The 20,648-nt window shown below is 35.8% G+C and overlaps 1 protein-coding gene across 1 annotated transcript; it reads right to left on the reverse strand.

The window, feature by feature from the left end:
- Positions 1 to 11,724: 11,724 nt before the first annotated feature.
- On the reverse strand, positions 11,725 to 12,276 carry LOC130614461 (V(D)J recombination-activating protein 1-like). The gene has a single exon (XM_057435888.1). It carries the CDS (start codon positions 12,274 to 12,276, stop codon positions 11,725 to 11,727), a length of 552 nt encoding a protein of 183 aa, XP_057291871.1.
- Positions 12,277 to 20,648: the final 8,372 nt, after the last annotated feature.

Raw genomic sequence — 20,648 nt, forward strand, 5'->3', positions numbered from 1 at the left:
TGGTACGAATATGTGACGCAACAGTTGTAACTCAAACGGATTTATACCGCCAAAAAGTCAATAAAATGTAGTCTTTGAAACTGTTCCTATTTATTCAGCGCGTGCTAGCGGCCAGGATTGGTTCCACAGTAAAAAATGACTTATTTTATATAAATTTTAAAATGAAGTGCTACCACAACGCCCAGTGTAATTGCTGAGTTTTGGCAATCATGTCAAATTAAGAAGAATGTTATTCCTTGGAGTTCAATTGGCTCATTTATCTCATTTATAAGGTCACAGTCCAGAATCACTTCAATTAAGTCCCACAGTCAATCGTTTCACTGTTAAAAGCAATACAACTTAGTAATATCGCAAAAAAATCACTAAGTACATGTTGGTACGAATACGTGACGCAACTGTTGTAACTCAAGCGGATTGATACCGTTAGAAAGTCATTGAAATGTAGTTTTTAAAACTGTCTCTATTTCTTTAGCGCGCTATAACGGCCAGGATTGGTCCCACAGTAAAAAATGACTTATTTTATATAAATTTTAAAATGAAGTGCTACCACAACGCCCAGTGTAATTGCTGAGTTTTGGCAATCATGTCAAATTAAGAAGAATGTTATTCCTTGGAGTTCAATTGGCTCATTTATCTCATTTATAAGGTCACAGTCCAGAATCACTTCAATTAAGTCCCACAGTCAATCGTTTCACTGTTAAAAGCAATACAACTTAGTAATATCGGAAAAAAATCACTAAGTACATGTTGGTACGAATACGTGACGCAACTGTTGTAACTCAAACGGATTGACACCGTTAGAAAGTCAATGAAATGTAGTTTTTGAAAATGTTTCTATTTCTTCAGCGCGTGCTAACGGCTAGGATTGTTCCCACAGTACAAACTGACTTATTTATCTAAATTTTTAAATGAAGTACTACCACAGCGCCCAGTGAAATAGGTAAATTCCAACAATCATGTCAAATTAAGAAGAATGTTATTTCTTGGGTCCAATTGTCTCGCTTATAACATTTTTAAGGTCACAGTCCAAAATCAGTTCAATTAAGTCCCACAGTCAATCGTTTCACTGTTAAAAGCGATACAACCTAGTATTATCAGAAAAATATCACTAAATACATGTTGGTACGAAAATGTGATGCAATTAAGTCCCACAGTCAATCGTTTCACTGTCAAAAGCAATACAACTTAGTAATATCGGAAAAAATCACTAAGTACATTTTGGTGCGAATACGAGACGCAACCGATGTAACTTAAGCGGATTGACACCGTTAGAAAGTCAATAAAATGTAGTTTTTAAAAATGTTTCTATTTCTTCAGCGCGTGCTAACGGCTAGGATTGGTCCCACAGTACAAAATGACTTATTTATCTAAACTTTTATATAAAGCGCTACCACAGCGCCCAGTGAAATAGGTAAATTCCAGCAATCATGTCAAATTAAGAAGAATGTTATTTCTTGGGTCCAATTTTCTCACTTATCACATTTATGAAGTCACAGTCCAAAATCAGTTAAATTAAGTCCCACAGTCAATCGTTTCACTGTTAAAAGCGATACAACCTAGTATTACCAGAATAATATCACTTAATACATGTTGGTACGAATATGTGACGCAACCGTTGTAAGCCAATCGGACTGATACCGTTAGAAAGTCATTGAAATGTAGTTTTTGAAACTGCCTCTATTTCTTTAACGCGCGCTACCGGCCAGGATTGGTCCCACAGTAAAAAAAGACTTATTTATCAAAATTTTTAAATAAAGTGTTTCAAACAGCGACCAGTGTAATCGCTTAGTTCCGGCAATCATGTCAAATTAAGAAGAATGTTATTTCTTGGGGTCCATTAGGCTCACTTATCACATTTATAAGGTCACAGTCCAAAGTTACTTCAATTAATTCCCAGAGTCAATCGTTTCACTGTTAAAAGCGATACAACTTAGTAACATCGGAAAAAAATCACTAAATACATGTTGGTACGAATATGTGACGCTACCGTTGTAACTCAAGCGGATTGATACCGTTAGAAAGTCATTGAAATGTAGTTTTTAAAACTGTCTCTATTTCTTTAGCGCGCGATAACGGCTAGGTCTGGTCCCACCGTAAGAAACGACTTTTTTATCTAAATTTTTAAATGAAGTTCTACCACAATGCCCAGTGTAATCGCTGAGTTCCGGCAATCATTTCAAATTAAGAAGAATGTTGTTCCTTGGAGTTCAATTGGCTCATTTATCACATTTATAAGGTCACAGTCCAGAATCACTTCAATTAAGTCACACAGTCAATCGTTTCACTATTAAAAGCGATACAACTTAGTAATAACGGAAACAAAAACACTAAATACATGTTGGTACGAACATGTGACGCAACTGTTGTAACTCAAACGGATTGACACCCTTAGAAAGTTAAGGAAATGTAGTTTTTGAAAATGTTTCTATTTATTCAACGCGCGCTCACGGCTAGGTTCGGTGCCACAGTACAAAATGACTGATTTATCAAAACTTTTAAATGAAACGCTACCACAGCGCCCAGCGAATCGGTAAATTCCAGCAATTATGCCAAATTAAGAAAAATGTTATTCCTTGGGTTCAGTTGTCTCATTTATCACATTTTTGAGGTCAAAGTCCAAAATCAGTTCAATTAAGTCCCACAGTCAATCCTTTCACTGTTTAAAGCAATGCAACCTAGTAATATCAGAAAAAAATCATTAAGTACTTGTTGGTACGAATATGTGACGCAACAGTTGTAACTCAAACGGATTTATACCGCCAGAAAGTCAATAAAATGTAGTCTTTAAAACTGTTCCTATTTATTCAGCGCGTGCTAACGGCCAGGATTGGTTCCACAGTAAAAAATGACTTATTTTATATACATTTTTAAGTGAAGGGCTACCATAGGGCCGAGTATAATCGCTGAATTCCAGCAATCATGTCAAATTAAGAAGAATGTTATTCCTTGGAATCCAATTGGCTCATTTATCACATTTATAAGGTCACAGTACAGAATCACTTCAATTAAGTCCCACTGTCAATCGTTTCACTGTCAAAAGTAATACAACTTAGTAATATCGGAAAAAGTCACTAAGTACATGTTGGTACGAATACGTGACGCAACCGATGTAACTTAAGCGGATTGACACCGTTAGAATGTCAATGAAATGTAGTTTTTGAAAATGTTTCTATTTCTTCAGCGCGTGCTAACGGCTAGGATTGGTCCCACAGTACAAAATGACTTATTTATCTAAACTTTTATATAAAGCGCTACCACAGGACCCAGTGAAATCGGTAAATTCCAGCAATCATGTCAAATTAAGAAGAATGTTATTTCTTAGGTCCAATTTTCTCACTTATCACATTTATAAAGTCACAGTCCAAAATCAGTTCAATTAAGTCCCACAGTCAATCGTTTCATTGTTAAAAGCTATACAACCTAGTATTACCAGAAAAATATCACTTAATACTTGTTGGTACAAATATGTGACGCAACCGTTGTAACTCAAACGGACTGATACCGTTAGAAAGTCATTGAAATTTAGTTTTTAAAACTGTCTCTATTTCTTTAGCGCGCGATAACGGCCAGAATTGGTCCCACAGTAAAAAATGACTTATTTATCTAAATTTTTTAATGAAGCGCTCCAAACAGCGACCAGTGTAATAGCTGAGTTCCGGCAATCATGTCAAATTAAGAAGAATGTTATTTCGTGGGGTCCATTTGGCTCACTTTTCACATTTATAAGGTCACAGTCCAAAGTTACTTCAACTAAGTCCCAGAGTCAATCGTTTCACTGTTAAAAGCGATACAATTTAGTAATATCGGAAAAAAATCACTAAATACATGTTGGTACGAATATGTGACGCAACCGTTGTAACTCAAACGGACTGATACCGTTAGAAAGTCATTAAAATGTAGTTTTTGAAACTGCCTCTATTTCTTCAACGCGCGCTAACGGCCAGGATTGGTCCCACAGTAAGAAATGACTTATTTATCTAAATTTTTAAATGAAGTACTACCACAGCGCCCAGTGAAATCGGTAAATTCCAACAATCATGTCAAATTAAGAAGAATGTTATTTCTTGGGTCCAATTATCTCGCTTATCACATTTATAAGGTCACAGTCCAAAATCAGTTCAATTAAGTCCCACAGTCAATCGTTTCACTGTTAAAACTGATACAACCTAGTATTACCAGAAAAATATCACTACATACATGTTGGTACGAAAATGTGACGCAAACGCTGTAACTCAAAGGGACTGATACCGTTAGAAAGTCATTAAAATGTAGTTTGGGAAACTGCCTCTATTTCTTCAACGCGCGCTACCGGCCAGGATTGGTCCCACAGTAAAAAAAGACTTATTTATCTAAATTTTTTAATGAAGCGCTCCAAACAGCGACCAGTGTAATAGCTGAGTTCCGGCAATCATGTCAAATTAAGAAGAATGTTATTTCTTGGGGTCCATTTGGCTCACTTATCACATTTATAAGGTCACAGTCCAAAGTTACTTCAATTAAGTCCCAGAGTCAATCGTTTCACTGTTAAAAGCGATACAACTTAGTAATATCCGAAAAAAATCACTAAATACATGTTGGTACGAATATGTGACGCAACCGTTGTAACTCAAGCGCATTGATACCGTTAGAAAGTCATTGAAATGTAGTTCTTAAAACTGTCTCTATTTCTTTAGCGCGCGATAACGGCTAGGTCTGGTCCCACAGTAAGAAACGACTTATTTATCCAAATTTTTAAATGAAGTGCTACCACAACGCCCAGTGTAATCGCTGAGTTCCGGCAATCATGTCAAATTAAGAAGAATGTTATTCCTTGGACTTCAATTGGCTCATTTATCACATTTATAAGGTCACAGTCCAGAATCACTTCAATTTAGTCACACAGTCAATCGTTTCACTATTAAAAGCGATACAACTTAGTAATATCGGAAACAAGTCACTAAATACATGTTGGTACGAACATGAGACGCAACTGTTTTAACTCAAACGGATTGACACCGTTAGAAAGTCAAGGAAATGTACTTTTTGAAAATGTTTCTATTTCTTCAACGCGCGCTCACGGCTAGGTTTGGTCCCACAGTACAAAATGACTTATTTATCTAAACTTTTAAATAAAACGCTACCACAGCGCCCAGCGAATCGGTAAATTCCAGCAATCATGCCAAATTAAGAAGAATGTTATTCCTTGGGTTCAGTTGTCTCATTTATCACATTTTTGAGGTCAAAGTCCAAAATCAGTTCAATTAAGTCCCACAGTCAATCCTTTCACTGTTAAAAGCAATGCAACCTAGTAATATCGGAAAAAAATCATTAAGTACTTGTTGGTACGAATATGTGACGCAACAGTTGTAACTCAAACGGATTTATACCGCCAGAAAGTCAATAAAATGTAGTCTTTGAAACTGTTCCTATTTATTCAGCGCGTGCTAACGGCCAGGATTGGTCCCACAGTAAAAAATGACTTATTTTATATACATTTTTAAGTGAAGGGCTACCATAGGGCCGAGTGTAATCGCTAAATTCCAGAAATCATGTCAAATTAAGAAGAATGTTATTCCTTGGAATCCAATTGGCTCATTTATCACATTTATAAGGTCACAGTACAGAATCACTTCAATTAAGTCCCACTGTCAATCGTTTCACTGTCAAAAGTAATACAACTTAGTAATATCGGAAAAAAATCACTAAGTACATGTTGGTGCGAATACGTGACGCAACCGATGTAACTTAAGCGGATTGACACCGTTAGAAAGTCAATGAAATGTAGTTTTTGAAAATGTTTCTATTTCTTCAGCGCGTGCTAACGGCTAGGATTGGTCCCACAGTACAAAATGACTTATTTATCTAAACTTTTATATAAAGCGCTACAACAGCGCCCAGTGAAATCGGTAAATTCCAGCAATCATGTCAAATTAAGAAGAATGTTATTTCTTAGGTCCAATTTTTTCACTGATCACATTTATAAAGTCACAGTCCAAAATCAGTACAATTAAGTCCCACAGTCAATCGTTTCACTGTTAAAAGCTATACAACCTAGTATAACCAGAAAAATATCACTTAATACATGTTGGTACAAATATGTGACGCAACCGTTGTAACTCAAACGGACTGATACCGTTAGAAAGTCATTGAAATTTAGTTTTTAAAACTGTCTCTATTTCTTTAGCGCGCGATAACGGCCAGAATTGGTCCCACAGTAAAAAATGACTTATTTTATTTAAATTTTTAAATGAAGTGCTACCACAACGCCCAGTGTAATCGCTGAGTTCCGGCAATCATTTCAAATTAAGAAGAATGTTGTTCCTTGGAGTTCAATTGGCTCATTTATCACATTTATAAGGTCACAGTCCAGAATCACTGCAATTAAGTCACACAGTCAATCGTTTCACTATTAAAAGCGATACAACTTACTAATAACGGAAACAAATCACTAAATACATGTTGGTACGAACATGTGACGCAACTGTTGTAACTCAAACGGATTGAAACCGTTAGAAAGTCAAGGAAATGTAGTTTTTGAAAATGTTTCTATTTCTTCAAGGCGCGCTCACGGCTAGGTTTGGTCCCACAGTACAAAATGACTTATTTATCTAAACTTTTAAATAAAGCGCTACCACAGCGCCCAGCGAATCGGAAAATTCCAGCAATCATGCCAAATTAAGAAGAATGTTATTCCTTGGGTTCAGTTGTCTCATTTATCACATTTTTGAGGTCAAAGTCCAAAATCAGTTCAATTAAGTCCCACAGTCAATCCTTTCACTGTTAAAAGCAATGCAACCTAGTAATATCGGAAAAAAATCATTAAGTACTTGTTGGTACGAATATGTGACGCGACAGTTGTAACTCAAACGGATTTATACCGACAGAAAGTCAATAAAATGTAGTCTTTGAAACTGTTCCTATTTATTCAGCGCGTGCTAACGGCCAGGATTGGTCCCACAGTAAAAAATGACTTATTTTATATACATTTTTAAGTGAAGGGCTACCATAGGGCCGAGTGTAATCGCTGAATTCCAGCAATCATGTCAAATTAAGAAGAATGTTATTCCTTGGAATCCAATTGGCTCATTTATCACATTTATAAGGTCACAGTACAGAATTACTTCAATTAAGTCCCACTGTCAATCGTTTCACTGTCAAAAGTAATACAACTTAGTAATATCGGAAAAAAATCACTAAGTACATGTTGGTACGAATACGTGACGCAACCGATGTAACTTAAGCGGATTGACACCGTTAGAAAGTCAATGAAATGTAGTTTTTGAAAATGTTTCTATTTCTTCAGCGCGTGCTAACGGCTAGGATAGGTCCCACAGTACAAAATGACTTATTTATCTAAACTTTTATATAAAGTGCTACCACAGCGCCCAGTGAAGTCGGTAAATTCCAGCAATCATGTCAAATTAAGAAGAATGTTATTTCTTAGGTCCAATTTTCTCAATTATCACATTTATAAAGTCACAGTCCAAAATCAGTTCAATTAAGTCCCAGAGTCAATCGTTTCACTGTTAAAAGCGATACAACTTAGTAATATCGGAAAAAAATCACTTAATACATGTTGGTACGAATATGTGACGCAACCGTTGTAACTCAAGCGGATTGATACCGTTAGAAAGTCATTGAAATGTAGTTTTTGAATCTGCCTCTATTTCTTCAACGCGCGCTAACGGCCAGGATTGGTCCCACAGTAAGAAATGACTTATTTATCTAAATTTTTAAATGAAGTGCTACCACAACGCCCAGTGTAATCGCTGAGTTCCGGAAATCATGTCAAATTAAGAAGAATGTTGTTCCTTGGAGTTGAATTGGCTCATTTATCACATATATAAGATCACAGTCCAGAATCACTTCAATTCAGTCCCACAGTCAATCGTTTCACTGTTAAAAGCGATACAACTTAGTAATATCGGAAACAAATCACTAAATACATGTTGGTACGAACATGTGACGCAACTGTTGTAACTCAAACGGATTGACACCGTTAGAAAGTCAATGATATGTAGTTTTTAAAAATGTTTCTATTTCTTCAACGCGCGCTCACGGCTAGGTTTGGTCCCACAGTACAAAATGACTTATTTATCTAAACTTTTAAATAAAACGCTACCACAGCGCCCACACGTTCGTTTACGGTATGAAATTAATTATGCGCATGCGTCAAATTTTGTTTTGATTAAAAATAGTAACCATAGCAAACGTGGCTGTGCTGAATACAGCTGAAATGTGTATGGTTTATTTTGATTAAAAGGAAGCCCTATGGACGAATTTATAACCGTTGAGAGAGATTGTCGCATTATCTGATCCGTGGTCACTCTAGACAAACGTTTTTAATTTGTTCGGAGCCGGAAAGCGCTGTGAACGTAGCTGAGAATACAAACTTGAAAAATTAGCCAAATTTTTCTCTGTGAGTTTGTCGACTTCGTTTACAAAGAGAAAAATTTCTTATGGGCTATGCATGGTATATTTGAAGTTTCAAAGGATCTAACTTTTTAGCAAATATATCCCTGGTATCCTACCACTTTTTTAAAGTGATGTAAATGTGTTTTGAAAATGTCCTAAATTCACTCAAATCTATTGGTGGGCTTGATGTGGAAAAGAGGTAGGTACATGCTTCCAAACTGTTTTTTATTTATATTTTTCATACAAAGCTAGCTATTAACATTCATTGTAAGGCAAGCTTCCTTTTTCTGGGCTTTACAACAGGCTTTAAAGTCTTTGCCGAAGGATTTACTCTTGCATGATGCTCTTTTAACATGCTGAATAGTCTCCGCCAGTTTGGTTTCATTCGACAGAACTGTCTGTGCAAGTCATTAAACTCAGAATGAATACCCTCACCACCTTGCTCGTTATATAATCCTAGCCCCACTCTCCATTTTGTGATAAACTGCAATACGTGATCTTCTGTCATGTGCAGTTTGGGAGTAATGCGTACATTTGGCCAAGTCGAACGGAAAAAGCTCAGCTCTTTGATTGCACCATCTAAAATGTTGAAGAAAAGTATATACCTTACTATAAAAGAGAATTTAAAGTGTATGATTTTAAGGCCAACTCACCAAGTTGACTTAGTTTTTCATCATCAAAGTTATTTGAAGAATTCATCAAATTATGACACAAAGAGTATTTCATGAATAACTTCTTAAAATCACTACACGCCTTAATTGCTTCTTCATGAATTTCTGTGCCAACAAATGCAAGCTGGCATACAATTATTGGCAACGAATTGCACAGTTTGATTAGGTTTTTATGCTAAAATTGAAAAAATATATATGATGAATACATAAAGTCCTTGATACACATGCAAAAAAGTAAACTTGTAAAATTTGTTAATTTTCTTACTTGTAACATTTTGTGAACATGATTTCCCACAAAACTTTTACCATGATAAGCCTGTCGCTCGACATTTAATGAACACAATGTTTCATCCAATTTTTTAACACATTCTTATCCAGTGGATTCTCCTGAGTAAGATCATCTATTTGTTTTAACTTGTAAAAATAAAGAAAATGGGTATGTTAGTTCATATGTATATATAACTGAAAGTTAAAAATAAATATATATAAATTTTAACTAACTCTTTTATTCAGTTTATCATTAAGGTAAACAAGTCTTGGGTCATAAATTCGTCTTATTTCTGTTTCATTTTCAGGATTATTCAAGATTGGAGTGTTGGTTGCATCGTGAACTAATTCGATTTTGCTTCGGATGTCTGCAACAACATATTCTAGCCGGCTTTTTTCTTGGTGACTTTGAATATACTTATCAAAACTTTTTTGTCGAAGCAATGTATTATTTTTTGCAAGGGCAGCTGCTATTTTTACATCCGTTGTGTGACAGAAATCCTCAAGCATATTAAAAAACTTCAAGTATGTTCCCAGTGATATCTGAAGTGCAGGTAGTGCAACCTATTGTAAATAACTATTGTAAGTTTACAGTAAAAGAAAATGTATTGAGCTGTATAAAACAATGTATATACACACCTGATCAATTGGCACATTTAACATCCTATCATCGATAACATTGTTACACTGTTTAGCAAGCTTAATATCACTTCCAAGACTTTTAAACTGTTCCAAATCATTCTTCAGTGATTCTAACGTTCGTAGAGATGATATTCCTCTTTCAGTCAAGGACAGTTGCATCTTTTGTTTGGTAGTTGTGCAGAAAAGACAACAATGGCGACCTGTAGATGCGTATATAATTAATAGTTATGTGTTTCAATTATGTTTAAGGATAACACGATATATATATTACAAAGTTGACTTTACCATTTGCTCCAGTTATTCCATAGACATGACAAAGAAATTCATAATCACCAAACACAAATACACGGATTTTTTGTTGCCTAAAACATAAATATTTATATGATTTTTTAAACATTTTTTGGACATTTCCCTTCATAAAATATTTGACTTACTTCCACATTGCAATTTGCAGCTCATCAACTTGACTTTTGAATTTTGCCAATCCAATTTTTAAATTAGCTCTGTAATCTTTTGCTTCAAAGATGCTATATACTACAGTATTACTTTTGCTGTTAGGTTTGTCAGTATTGCATGCTTGGTATGAAATCTTAAAGGATCCACCTCCATGATCACCTCCAATTTTAATATGTATTTCATTCTGTACCGTATCTTTTGCAACAAACAGATTTGTTTTAAAATATATAATTTGATATATAGTATCTAATTGTAGTTAACTTACTTGTTTAAGCAATTAAGATATCGTAGGATGTTTGCCGTTAGGTCCTTAACATACCCCCAGGGCGCTGTACGGACCTCACGGCAGCTCTTCTCACTGTTAACGTTAAATGTGAAAGGAGTGTCTTCTACTATTATGTCGTCACCAGACCAATCATTAAAAATTTTCTGTTGCTTACCATGTGAAGCTGTTATGATATTGAATGTTTTTAACCACCTTGAAAAAAATTATATATATATATATATATATATATTTCAGTCTACCTAGCCATTGTCTTTAATTTTTCCCATGGTACTCCCATATCAACTTTCACAGCAACCATCGATTCAGGTGAAATAACAGATGCTGACAAATCGCTCTCCTTTAAAATCTGTGATCGTTCTTCACTGCCAAATGTTTTTAGTAATTTAACAGTTTGTTGAGCTATTGACTGCGATGAATTCCCTGATATTGTACTGATGTGGCCCCTAACATACAAATTTCTGTTGTATACAGTTCTACTGGTCACATTTCCTTCTTTGACTGCCTTGGGGGTAGACGTGAACACCAGTGGCTTAAAATAGAATACATATAAAATGTAAATATATGTATATAAATCATTAATGTACACATCTATGGTATACTTTAATCGAATAAAGAAAACAACAGAATAATTGTTTATATATATATATATTGTTTAACTCTTACTCTTGGCCCACCACTCTTAAATTCAATAGTTCTGTCTTCAGAACGTGCCATCTTTTGCTTTATTATGTGAAGAGCAGCATCTTCATATTCTCGTGGTATAACACTGCTTTGCTCGTCAATTTTGAAAATATCGTTTAAAGATGTCTCTGATCTACTACTTGAAAAACTTGTTTGTAAGCCATTACATACTTTTTCATGTTGGTTTATTTCAGTTACAGTTAGAGCCTCTCCACAATCTTTTCTACATTTTAGTTTTAAGCACTGTATCATTGATATTATATTTTTTGAAACTTTGAGCGACTCAATTTTTATAACAAAAAAACAAGTGGGACATAAACTCTCAATTTATTGCTTTCCCAGTATTTTTGGCGCCAAGCAATTATAACAAAAAGTGTGTTCACATGTTGTTGTTACAGGTTTTCGCAAAATATTGTGACACAGCTGACAACGACAGAGGCTAACATGAGGGTTAAGACTAGTGTTTAAGTGTTCCAGTGTTAATTCTGGGGGAACGACATCTTTGGTGTTTTCGAAAATGTTTAACAAAATTCGTGTCCATATTGGTTTTTTTGCTGTTGGCCTGCCTGATTTGTGTTTCTTCGTTTTACGTCCTCTCTTAAGTTTTTCGAAGCAGTAAGGACAATTTTCAGAGTGTGGATGCCAATGAATTTCATGCATTACAGAAGTTGTTGTTCTCTTTTCACTATGTGTCAGTTTTGAACAGCATTTGAGGCACATTTTTGTTGGATGTATCTCATTTGAGTCTTGGTCAACATCAATAAAAAAGCATTTTAATAATCTGCTTTTATGTTTAGATACTAAAACTGTGTCCTTTGATAGCAATTGTCCACAAAATCTGCAAAGTCTGTTTATTTTCTCAGAGTGATATTCAGCCATATTGGATAAATTTTAAGAGAAAACCATGATATAAAAAGTCTTCAAAAAATGTGGTACAAAAAAGTGGTAGGGGTTAAAGTAAGGTTTGTAGAAATAAAGTAAAGTCTGTAGAACGTTTTACATTAATTTATAAGTCGCCAAAAATTTTATTTTTATAGATATAATGATTCAAAGTAGCTCAAATTTCGTAAACAGAACATGGAAATTTTCCCGCTTTTTTTTAGTGTTTGTTTACATATCGAAATGTATCAAAGGTCATTTTTAAGTACCTTGGTCACTCTTTCTATGAAAATATTATGTTTAAAATGCCCAGCTTCATTTTAAATGTAGTTTTGGAGCTTAAATGTAATGGGTGGTAGTGTGACCCTAGCTAGCGTTATCATACAAAAAAACAAGATGACGTAATCTGAAATTCCGCACATGCGCGAAATTAATTTCCACTCCCGTGGTAGCGGCAAACGAACGTGCCCAGCGAATCGGTAAATTCCAACAATCATGTCAAATTAAGAAGAATGTTATTTCTTGGGTCCAATTGTCTCGCTTATCACATTTATAAGGTCACAGACCAAAATCAGCTCAATTAAGTCCCACAGTCAATCGTTTCACTGTTAAAACTGATACAACCTAGTATTACCAGAAAAATATCACTAAATACATGTTGGTACGAAAATGTGACGCAACCGCTGTAACTCAAAGGGACTGATACCGTTAGAAAGTCATTGAAATGTAGTTTGGGAAACTGCCTCTATTTCTTCAACGCGCGCTACCGGCCAGGATTGGTCCCACAGTAAAAAAAGACTTATTTATCTAAATTTTTTAATGAAGCGCTCCAAACAGCGACCAGTGTAATAGCTGAGTTCCGGCAATCATGTCAAATTAAGAAGAATGTTATTTCTTGGGGTCCATTTGGCTCACTTATCACATTTATAAGGTCACAGTCCAAAGTTACTTCAATTAAGTCCCAGAGTCAATCGTTTCACTGTTAAAAGCGATACAACTTAGTAATATCGGAAAAAAATCACTAAATACATGTTGGTACGAATATGTGACGCAACCGTTGTAACTCAAGCGCATTGATACCGTTAGAAAGTCAATGAAATGTAGTTTTTAAAAATGTTTCTATTTCTTCAGCCCGTGCTAACGGCTAGGATTGGTCCCACAGTACAAAATGACTTATTTATCTAAACTTTTATATAAAGCGCTACCACAGCGCCCAGTGAAATAAGAAAATACATTATGGTACGAATATGTGACGCAACCGTTGTAACTTAAGCGGATTGACACCGTTAGAAAGTCAAGGAAATGTAGTTTTTGAAAATGTTTCTATATCTTCAACGCGCGCTCACGGCTAGGTTTGGTCCCACAGTACAAAATGACTTTTTATCTAAACTTTTAAATAAAACGCTACCACAGCGCCCAGCAAATCGGTAAATTCCAGCAATCATGTCAAATTAAGAAGAATGTTATTCCTTGGGTCTAGTTGTCTCATTTATCACATTTATGAGGTCAAAGTCCAAAATCAGTTCAATTAAGTCCCACAGTCAATCCTTTCACTGTTAAAAGCAATGCAACCTAGTAATATCGGAAAAAAATCATTAAGTACTTGTTGGTACGAATATGTGACGCAACTGTTGTAACTCAAACGGATTGACACCGTTAGAAAGTCAATGAAATGTAGTTTTTGAAAATGTTTCTATTTCTTCAGCGCGTGCTAACGGCTAGGATTGTTCCCACAGTACAAAATGACTTATCTATCTAAACTTTTATATAAAGCGCTACCACAGCGCCCTGTGAAATCGGTAAATTCCAGCAATCTTGTCAAATTAAGAAGAATGTTATTTCTTGGGTCCAATTGTCTCGCTTATCACATTTATAAGGTTACAGTCCAAAATCAGTTCAATTAAGTCCCACAGTCAATCGTTTCACTGTTAAAACTGATACAACCTAGTATTACCAGAAAAATATCACTAAATACATGTTGGTACGAAAATGTGACGCAACCGCTGTAACTCAAAGGGACTGATACCGTTAGAAAGTCATTGAAATGTAGTTTGGGAAACTGCCTCTATTTCTTCAACGCGCGCTACCGGTCAGGATTGGTCCCACAGTAAAAAAAGACTTATTTATCTAAATTTTTTAATGAAGCGCTCCAAACAGCGACCAGGGTAATAGCTGAGTTCCGGCAATCATGTCAAATTAGGAAGAATGTTATTTCTTGGGGTCCATTTGGCTCACTTATCACATTTATAAGGTCACAGTCCAAAGTTACTTCAATTAAGTCCCAGAGTCAATCGTTTCACTGTTAAAAGCGATACAACTTAGTAATATCGGAAAAAAATCACTAAATACATATTGGTACGAATATGTGACGCAACCGTTGTAACTTAAGCGCATTGATACCGTTAGAAAGTCATTGAAATGTAGTTTTTAAAACTGTCTCTATTTCTTTAGCGCGCGATAACGGCTAGGTCTGGTCCCACAGTAAGAAACGACTTATTTATCTAAATTTTTAAATGAAGTGCTACCACAACGACCAGTGTAATCGCTGAGTTCCGGCAATCATGTCAAATTAAGAGGAATGTTATTCCTTGGACTTCAATTGGCTCATTTACCACATTTATGAGGTCAAAGTCCCAAATCAGTTCAATTAAGTCCCACAGTCAATCCTTTCACTGTTAAAAGCAATGCAACCTAGTAATATCGGAAAAAAATCATTAAGTACTTGTTGGTACGAATATGTGACGCAACAGTTGTAACTCAAGCGGATTTATACCGCCAGAAAGTCAATAAAATGTAGTCTTTGAAACTGTTCCTATTTATTCAGCGCGTGCTAACGGCCAGGATTGGTCCCAGAGTAAGAAATGACATATTTATCTAAATTTTTATATGAAGTACTACCACAGCGCCAAGTGAAATCGGTAAATTCCAGCAATCACGTCAAATTAAGAAGAATGTTATTTCTTTGGTTCATTTGCCTCACTTATCACATTTATAAGGTCACAGTCCAAAATCAGTTCAATTAAGTCCCACAGTCAATCGTTTCACTGTTAAAAGCTATACAACCTAGTATTACCAGAAAAATATCACTTAATACATGTTGGTACGAATATGTGACGCAACCGTTGTAACTCAAGCGGATTGATACCGTTAGGAAGTCATTGAAATGTGGTTTTTGAAACTGCCTCTATTTCTTCAACGCGCGCTAACGGCCAGGTTTGGTCCCACAGTAAGAAATGACTTATTTATCTAAATTTTTAAATGAAGTACTACCACAGCGCCCAGTGAAATCGGTAAATTTCAGCAATCATGTCAAATTAAGAAGAATGTTATTTCTTGGGGTCCAATTGTCTCACTTATCACATTTATGAGGTCACAGTCCAAAATCAGTTCAATTAAGTACCACAGTCAATCGTTTCACTGTTAAAAGCAATGCAACCTAGTAATATCGGAAAAAAATCATTAAGTACTTGTTGGTACGAATATGTGACGCAACCGTTGTAGTTAGAACGGACTGATACCGTTAGAAAGTCAATGAAATGTAGTATTTAAAACTGTCTCTATTTCTTCAGTGTGCGCTAACGTCTAGGTTTGGTCCCACAGTACAAAATGACTTATTTATCTAAACTTTTAAATAAAACGCTACCACAGCGCCCAGCGAATCGGTAAATTCCAGCAATCATGTCAAATTAAGAAGAATGTTATTCCTTGGGTCCAGTTGTTCCATTTATCACATTTATGAGGTCAAAGTCCAAAATCAGTTCAATTAAGTCCCACAGTCAATCCTTTCACTGTTAAAAGCAATGCAACCTAGTAATATCGGAAAAAAATCATTAAGTACTTGTTGGTACGAATATGTGACGCAACAGTGGTAACTCAAACGGATTTATACCGCCAGAAAGTCAATAAAATGTAGTCTTTGAAACTGTTCCTATTTATTCAGCGCGTGCTAACGGCCAGGATTGGTCCCAGAGTAAGAAATGACATATTTATCTAAATTTTTATATGAAGTACTACCACAGCGCCAAGTGAAATCGGTAAATTCCAGCAATCACGTCAAATTAAGGTGAATGTTATTTCTTGGGTTCATTTGCCTCACTTATCACATTTATAAGGTCACAGTCCAAAATCAGTTCAATTAAGTCCCACAGTCAATCGTTTCACTGTTAAAAGCTATACAACCTAGTATTACCAGAAAAATATCACTTAATACATGTTGGTACGAATATGTGACGCAAACGTTGTAACTCAAGCGGATTGATACCGTTAGGAAGTCATTGAAATGTAGTTTTTGAAACTGCCTCTATTTCTTCAGTGTGCGCTAACGTCTAGGATTGGTCCCACTGTAAGAAATGACTTATTTATCTAAACTTTTAAATAAAACGCTACCACAGCGCCCAGCGAATCGGTAAATTCCAGCAATCATGTCAAATTAAGAAGAATGTTATTCGTTGGGTCCAGTTGTCTCATTTATCACATTTATGAGGTCAAAGTCCAAAATCAGTTCAATTAAGTCCCACAGTCAATCGTTTCACTGTTAAAAGCGATACAACCTAGTAATATCGGAAAAAACCACTAAATACATTTTGGTACAAATATGTGACGCAACCGTTGTAACTCAAGCGGATTGATGCCGTTAGAAAGTCATTGAAATTTAGTTTTTAAAACTGTCTCTATTTCTTTAGCGCGCGATAACGGCCAGGATTGGTCCCACAGTAAAAAATGACTTATTTATCTAAACTTTTATATAAGGCGCTACCACAGCGCCCTGTGAAATCGGTAAATTCCAGTAATCATGTCAAATTAAGAAAAATGTTATTTCTTGGGTCCAACTGTCTCATTTATCACATTTATGAGGTCAAAGTCCAAAATCAGTTCAATAAAGTCCCACCGTCAATCCTTTCACTGTTAAAAGCGATGCAACCTAGTAAACTCAGAAAAAACATCGCTAAATGCATGTTGGTGCGAATATGTGACGCAACCGTTGTAACACAAACGGACTGATACTGTTAGAAAGTCATTGAAATGTAGTTTTTGAAACTGTCTCTATATCTTCAACGCGCGCTAACATCCAGGATTGGTCCCACAGTAAAAAAAAGATTATTTATCTAAATTTTTAAATGAAGCGCTCCATACAGCGACCAGTGTAATCGCTGAGTTCCAGCAATCATGTCAAATTAAGAAGACAGTTACTTCTTGGGGTCCAGTTGGCTCACTTATCACATTTATAAGGTCACAGTTGAAAGTTACTTCAATTATGTCCCAGAGTCACTCGTTTCACTGTTAAAAGCGATACAACTTAGTAATATTGCAAAAAAATCACTAAATACATGTTGCTACGAATATGTGACGAAACCGTTGTAACTCAAGCGGGTTGATACCGTTAGAAAGTCATTGAAATGCAGTTTTTAAAACTGTCTCTAATTCTTCAGCGCGTGATAACGGCTAGGATTGGTCCCACAGCAAGGAATGACTTATTTATCTAAATTTTTAAATGAAGTGCTGCCACAGCGCCCAGTGTAACCGCTGAGTTCCAGCAATCATGTCAAATTAAGATAAATGTTCTTTCTTGCAGTCCAATTGTCTCACTTATCAAATTGATAAGGTCACAGTGCAAGATCAGTTCAATTAAGTCCCACAGTCAATCGTTTCACTGTTAAAAGTGATGCAACTTAGTAATATCGGAAGAAAATCGCTGAATACATGTTGCTACGAATATGCGACGAAACCGTTTTACTTGAAACGGACTAATACCGTTAGAAAGTCATTGAAATTTAGTTTTTAAAACTGTCTCTATTTCTTTAGCGCGCGATAACGGCCAGGATTGGTCCCACAGTAAAAAATGACTTATTTATCTAAACTTTTATATAAGGCGCTACCACAGCGCCCTGTGAAATCGGTAAATTCCAGTAATCATGTCAAATTAAGAAAAATGTTATTTCTTGGGTCCAACTGTCTCATTTAACACATTTATGAGGTCAAAGTCTAAAATCAGTTCAATTAAGTCCCACCGTCAATCCTTCCACTGTTAAAAGCGATGCAACCTAGTAAAATCAGAAACAATATCGCTAAATACATGTTTGTACGAATATGTGACGCAACCGTTGTAATTGAAACGGACTGAGACCGTTAGAAAGTCATTGAAATGTAATTTTTGAAACTGTCTCTAATTCTTCAACGCGCGCTAACGCCCAGGATTGGTCCCACAGTAAAAAAAGACTTATTTATCTAAATTTTTAAATGAAGCGCTTTCACAACGCCCAGTGAAGTCGGTTAATTCCAGCAATCATGTCAAATTAGGAAGAATGTTATTTCTTGGGTCCAATTGTCTCACTTATCACATTTATAAGGTCACAGTCCAAAATCAGTTCAATTAAGTCCCACAGTCAATTGTTTCACTGTTAAAAGCGATACAATCTAGTATTATCAGAAAAATATCGCTAAATACATGTTGATACAAATATGTGACGCAACGGTTGTAACACAAACCGACTGATACCGTTAGAAATTCATTGAAATGTAGTTTTTGAAACTGTCTCTATATCTTCAACGCGCCCTAACAGCCAGAATTGGTCCCACACTAAAAAAAGATTATTTATCTAAATTTTTAAATGAAGTGCTGCCACAGCGCCCAGTGTAACCGCTGAGTTCCGGCAATCATGTCAAATTAAGATAAATGTTCTTTCTTGCAGTCCAATTGTCTCACTTATCAAATTGATATGGTCACAGTGCAAGATCAGTTCAATTAAGTCCCACGGTCAATCGTTTCACTGTTAAAAGCGATGCAACTTAGTAATATCGGAAGAAAATCGCTGAATACATGTTGCTACGAATATGCGACGAAACCGTTGTAACTCAAGCGGATTGCCATCGTTAGAAAGTCAATGAAATGTAGTTTTTGAACATGTTTCTCTTTCTTCAGCACGCGCTAACGGCTAGGATTGGTCCCACAGTACAAAATGACTTATTTATCTAAACTTTTAAATAAAGCTATACCACAGCGCCCAGCGAAATCGGTAAATTCCAGCAGTCATGTCAAATTTAGAAGAATGTTATTTCTTGGGTCCAATTGTCTCACTTATCACATTTATAAGGTCACAGTCCAAAATCAGTTCAATTAAGTCCCACAGTCAATTGTTTCACTGTTAAAAGCGATACAACCTAGTATTTTCAGAAAAATATCGCTAAACACATGTTGGTACGAATATGTGACGCAACCGTTGTAACACAAACGGACGGATACCGTTAGAAAGTCATTGAAATGTAATTTTTGAAACTGTCTGTAATTCTTCAACGCGCGCTAACGGCTAGGATTGGTCCAACCGTAAGAAATGACTTATTTATCTAAATTTTGAAATGAAGCGCTTTCACAACGCCCAGTGAAGTCGGTTAATTCCAGCAATCATGTCAAATTAAGAAGAATGTTGTTTCTTGGGTCTAATTGTCTCACTTATCACATTTATAAAGTCACAGTCCAAAATCAGTTCAATTAAGTCCCACAATCAATCGTTTCACTGTTAAAAGCGATACAACCTAGTATTATCAGAAAAACAACGCTAAATGCATGTTGGTGCAAATATGTGACGAAACCGTTGTAACTCAAGCGGATTCATACCGTTAGAAAGTCATTGAAATGCAGTTTTTAAAACTGTCTCTAATTCTTCAGCGCGTGATAACGGCTAGGATTGGTCCCACAGCAAGCAATGACTTATTTATCTAAATTTTTAAATGAAGTGCTGCCACAGCGCCCAGTGTAACCGCTGAGTTCCAGCAATCATGTCAAATTAAGATAAATGTTCTTTCTTGCAGTCCAATTGTCTCACTTATCAAATTGATAAGGTCACAGTGCAAGATCAGTTCAATTAAGTCCCACAGTCAATCGTTTCACTGTTAAAAGCGATGCAACTTAGTAATATCGGAAGAAAATCGCTGAATACATGTTGCTACGAATATGCGACGAAACCGTTGTAACTCAAGCGGATTGCCACCGTTAGAAAGTCAATGAAATGTAGTTTTTGAACATGTTTCTCTTTCTTCAGCACGCGCTAACGGGTAGGATTGGTCCCACAGTACAAAATAACTTATTTATCTAAACTTTTAAATAAAGCTATACCACAGGGCCCAGCGAAATCAGTAAATTCCAGCAGTCATGTCAAATTTAGAAGAATGTTATTTCTTGGGTCCAATTGTCTCACTTATCACATTTTTAAGGTCACAGTCCAAAATCAGTTCAATTAAGTCCCACAGTCAATTGTTTCACTGTTAAAAGCGATACAACCTAGTATTTTCAGAAAAATATCGCTAAACACATGTTGGTACGAATATGTGACGCAACCGTTGTAACACAAACGGACTGATACCGTTAGAAAGTCATT

This window comes from Hydractinia symbiolongicarpus, chromosome 11 (assembly GCF_029227915.1).
Source record: "Hydractinia symbiolongicarpus strain clone_291-10 chromosome 11, HSymV2.1, whole genome shotgun sequence".
In the NCBI taxonomy this organism is placed as follows: domain Eukaryota; kingdom Metazoa; phylum Cnidaria; class Hydrozoa; order Anthoathecata; family Hydractiniidae; genus Hydractinia; species Hydractinia symbiolongicarpus.